This window comes from Pinus tabuliformis, chromosome J (assembly GCF_031772625.1).
Source record: "Pinus tabuliformis cultivar Carrire ecotype Pingquan chromosome J, CPIR1, whole genome shotgun sequence".
NCBI classification, from domain to species: Eukaryota; Viridiplantae; Streptophyta; class Pinopsida; order Pinales; family Pinaceae; genus Pinus; species Pinus tabuliformis.
Genome location: NC_142295.1, coordinates 1,247,226,429 through 1,247,231,854, shown reverse-complemented (window position 1 = coordinate 1,247,231,854; position 5,426 = coordinate 1,247,226,429). Strand labels below are relative to the sequence as shown.

General features: G+C 31.0%; 1 protein-coding gene across 1 annotated transcript; it reads left to right on the top strand.

The window, feature by feature from the left end:
* The first annotated feature begins 592 nt into the window (after positions 1-592).
* LOC149231716 (uncharacterized) lies at positions 593-2,593 on the top strand. Its single transcript, XM_089376349.1, has one exon. It carries the CDS (start codon positions 848-850, stop codon positions 2,384-2,386), a length of 1,539 nt encoding a protein of 512 aa, XP_089232475.1. The 5' UTR covers positions 593-847; the 3' UTR covers positions 2,387-2,593.
* The last annotated feature ends 2,833 nt before the right edge of the window (positions 2,594-5,426 follow it).

Below are 5,426 nucleotides of genomic sequence, written 5' to 3'. Positions count from 1 at the left end.
TTGAATTTAATGTTTGTTGGTCATACCCAATTTCCTTTTCTAATTTACTAGACTTATAATCCCTCTTTCCTTTTCTAATTTACTAGACTTATAATTCCTCTTGTGTTTTTCCATAGTTAACTTTGGGTACTTATATTAAATTTTGAAATAGTGCTCATATTTGTTGAGAATGCCATGGAAAGTTTACATTAGGGTGCATTAAAAAAAAAATATTTATAAAAAATGCATGGCTAGTCATTTCCTTGTTAAACCTTGGCCTCGAACTCTATACTAAAAATCAATACATAAATATTTTATACACAAAAATATTATTTATATAAAAAACTAATATATTAAAGTCATTGAAAGAATGCGTTCATGTTTAAGCCAATAAGTGCATCCTCACACATTGTTTAGTGCCACGCGGGTCGGAAGAAACAGCATTAGTCAAGCATAGGGCGCGTGAATGGAAAATGATCGGCGGGAACGCCCGCCCGTAAGAGATGAGCAAAGCGAAAAGACCGCAAGAAAGAGACTTCCATACCCGGGTTTCCACCGTCCGTTTCCATGATTCTTCTCTTTTGCTTCCTTACTACCTTCCCATTCATTCAACTACAAGTATTCCAAGGGAATTCAACCCCGTAAACAATTCAGTTCAGAAGCCCGTCGTATGCAATTAACGGTCGCCCAATTGCTTTCATTTAAATTTAGATGAAGTCCATGCTCGGATTGGTATATTCAATGTGAATTGCTTGAATTGTCAGTCCACTGGTTTAATAGGTGGAAACAAAGGGAGCCTAGTATTGAAGCTGGAGAAGAGTTTACGGTATTGCCAGAGAGGATATATTGTATCCCACCTCCCAAAGCCATGGAGCTGTTCAAGAAACAGAAAGTAGAGCACCAGTTAAGTTACATGTGCAAGATTTGCAGCAAGATATTCGTCTCAGGAAGAGCTCTTGGTGGTCACATGAGGGTTCACGCCCCTGTCTCGGATGCAGAAAAACTCACTGAGACTGAATTTAAGAAGAGCAGGAAGCTCAAAGATTCGGATGACGAATCGATGAAGGTCAAAGATGCAAATGAGGGGTTAGATGTGAATGTGAGAAATCTAGGGTATGCTACCCCAAGGAATCCCAAGCATAGCTTGCAGTTTCCAGATCGGGCCGATTCGTTTCTGTTAGATCACGAGTTCGACTCCGAATCCATTGATTCTTCTATAATTTCTGATCCGTGGGTGGAGGAATTCAGTTCCTGGAAAGGCCTCTTTGGTCACATGAAGTGCTACTCCGAAACCCATGAAGATAGTGGCGATGCCCATCTTCAAGATTCACAGAAACATGAAACCCGAGACAAAGAAAACGACAGAAGTGAGTGTGATGCTGAGATCGAGATTGATCGCCCAAGTTGGAATTCAAGCAGGTTTGACAAGTTGACGAAGGGAAAGAGATCCAGGAGATGCAGGTATGCAGCCCCACTTAATCTCCTTGAACAGTTTGGTTCGTCAACCAATAATGAGAGTGATGCTGAGACCGTGATCAATAACCCAAGTGAAAAGTCAAGCAACTTTGATAAGTGGATGAAGGGAAAGGGATTCAAGAGATCCAGGTATGCTCCCCAATTTAATCCCCTTGACCGATTTGGTTCGTCAATTAATACTGAAGAAGAGGACATGGCCCTGTGTCTTGTAATGCTTGCAAGTGGAGTAAACACTGCTCAAAACCCCCAATTCCAAATGGGGGCTGAGAAGCCTGGATCAGGTGACCTCAAGCTTCCCAAAGCTGGTTCCCAGCTTCCGAAATGCATGAGGAAGAGACCAAAATATAAAAAAATTGATGCATATGCTGGTCTCTATAATGATGATCAGATTGAGAAAACCAGGTTCAAATGCAACACTTGCAATAAGGTTTTTCAGTCCCCTCAGTCTCTGGGAGGCCACAGGGCTAGCCACAACAAGGTCAAGGAATGTTTTCCGCTGATAGAGGAGAAAGAGGGTCAAGAGGAAGAGAGGACTAAGGATTCTTGTGTCAAAGCGAGGAACGAAACGAAGACAATGGAGGCTGCTGCCTTTTCAAGGAAGAAGACTCCAAGGGTCCATGAATGCTCAATCTGTCACAGAGTTTTTGCTTCAGGTCAGGCTTTGGGTGGTCATAAAAGATGCCACTGGGTTAGTGCAGAAGCTTCGGATACTACTAGTACTATTTCTAGCAACAAGGAGACCCCTATGCAGCAGCAGATGCCTGCAAGAGTGGAACTGCTGGACCTAAACTTGCCTGCTCCTGTTGACGATGATTGTGATTCCAGCGGATTCTCATGGAGCTTCCCATGCCCATACCCACAGGAATCCTCACTGGCAGTCTTGGTGGCTGGGCATGAGATGCCCAAAACAGGGACGTTTGTCGTGCAGTAATAATAACCATTTAAATAAACATGATGAAGCGGGCAGTAAGGAAGGAAATTGGATTGGGCAGACGATTTGAGTAGACTTTCTACTCAGGGCACAATTTTGGTTGTAACTGTAAGCCAAACAAATGCCTGTAATGGGTTCACTCTTGTACATGCTTTACTTTTTTGTTGTACATGTTTTACTTACATTGATATGGAGTTGTTTTTAAAGAGATTTTTTTGGAAGTTTTTCTGATGGGTTTTTCCAGTGAAAATTCGGCAGCAATTTATTGAAATTGAAAGTTTGATAGTTAATTTCTACACAATCAAAGCATCTCAGAGGTTTTTCAGGGTGCTGAATCCAAATATGCAATTAAAAAACCATTTTAAATAATACAAATCAAAATTTAACCTCAATTTTTTCATTCCAAATCGCACTAAAAACAACTCCCATTCATATATTAACACCAGTTGACCAATTTCATAATTTCATTAATATATTAACAACAGTTGACCAATTTCATAATTTCATTAATATATTAACACCAGTTGGCCAATTTCATAATTTCATAACACTTGGATATAAAACATTTGACCTTTGGAAAATGTTTAATGAATATACCTTCACATGAGTGCGTTTTAGCATGCTTGATATAAAGTATGAATTGGTGAAAGGGATATGATGATTAATATATTAAGTAAAATATGCGTGGATACGAAATGTATAAGTCAATAACATGAGCATGATTTCACCAATCTGTGATATAAGTAAATTTCGAGTGATATTGTAATTTTTAATCAGTTCCACTCAGGATTAGTTGAAACATTGTAATAGAAAATTCAAGAGCCTGCGATTTCGAAATCTGTATGGTAAAGATAAAAATATACTGCACATCGTTAACAATATAGTAATAGTGTGAAGTGTCATTCTGTCGTATACTATATTTTTTAAAATTAAAATTAAAAAATAAATCATTTATGGAAACTAAAATTTCAAAATAATTTATAATTAGTATTTTAAAATTATTATTTTTTTAATAAAATTTATAATTATTATATATTTAGAGAGTAGTTTTCTGGATTAAACATATTGAAAGATTTGGGTTGATGTTCCGAACTACATTAGTTGGTTTGAAATGTTGACTCACTCTTTTCAATGCGGATTAATGTCATTCGAAACATCAACCCAATCCTTTCAATGTGCCCAATCTTTTCAATATGATTAATCCTAAAAACTATTTTCTAAATTATAGATCACAAAAGCTTTAGAATTAAAATTATTATAAAATTAAATTTGAAAATATAATTAAAAAATAAATTATAATTATTATTTTAAAATTATTTAAGTTTCTAATAAAAGCAATGAAGAAATTATAAGTATTATTGTAGTTGTAATATTTTTAATGTAATACGAGCTTTTGCAATGTCGCTCTAATTTTTTTTTATTGCTATTTATGTAAAATAATTTATTAATAAGTATTTATATATATAAATAGTAGTAATAAATAATGGATTTTATATAATTTTGAAAATTTTACCGAATATTGATTACATTAAGTAATATTGAAATTAATAAAATAAATAACATACTATTAATTTTATAATTATAATTTAAACTATATATATTATGATTTATATAATTATTTTAAAAATGATTTATAATTATAATTTGAGTTAGTTTAATGATTAAGACCATATAATTTTTAAAAAGGTTACAAGTTCGAATTTAGAAAAGGTAGAATATGTATGCTTTTATAATTTGTATTAATCAAGTCATTGTTCTAAAATGTATCTCTTATTCACCAATTTAGTGTCTAATTTAAATATAATATTAAAATTTGAATTATTATTATTATATAATCAATCTAATATTCAATACATACTACAATATCAATATGTTAAATTGATAAACATAAATTAAAATATAGTTTAAACTTGTCCATCAGTAATTATTGCAACTTTACTTCAGGTATTCATTATTTTATGATGATAATAATACACAAACAATCAATTTATTTCTTTTCCTTTTTAAGATTAGCAATTATCTAGTCTCCACCTTTTCTCTCATTAATTTATCTTTTCACATTAATTATATACCTTAATCCTCTTTTATATACTATTTTTCTAAATTTTATAATTTGTTTTTTTACAATTTTTTTTTTATTTCTTTCGTATTCTATTTATTAGTAATTTGATAATTTTTTTACACATAATTAGTGCTACTAAATAATAATAAAGAAATAATTTACTAAATAATAAAGAAGAAATAATTTACTCAAAATATTTGATGCTTCGAAAAACTATTTTCCATAATTAAATTTTCACAAAGTCTTAACATTATAAAAATACTCGTTGAATTCATTAGAATTATTGGAAAATGAATTAAAAATATTATTATTAATTATCAAATTATAACTCAAACATTTCAATTACAACTCAATATCTAATAGACATATTTAAAAGAAAAAATTTAACCGTTTGAATTGAACTTATATTAAAGTAAGTTCATTAAAAATACATCTCAAATATCATTTATTTTACACTATCAAACTAGTTTTTTAATATATTATTATAAGATGTAATTTTTTATTATTTATAAATAGAAGTTATAAATCCTCGAAAAATTAATAATATTGTTTTAAAATGTAATTTTTGAAAAATATATATGGATTACAATTTTATTTAAAAATGGATAATTTATATAATTATTTATTTTATAACATAATTTTAATGATTATTTTTTTTGATGTGGTTTTATTATAAATGCATATAGGTGTAATGGTAGATGGGGCATAGCTGGGTGCATGGAAAATTTTAGGGGCTAATATTCTCAAGTGGGTTAATTTTCCATATTTAAAAAAAAAAATTGCCAATTTCAATTTTTTTGAAAATTGATTCGCTCAAATTTTACAGTATAAAATTATTTCACACTAAAAATCGCCAAAATTTTGTATATACTAATATAAAATAATTAGAAATCTAAATATTTTTACAAAAATATCATCAAAAAATTTACAATTTACATATTGGGGACTAGTTAGATTCGCCAAGGTTTTTAAACTTTA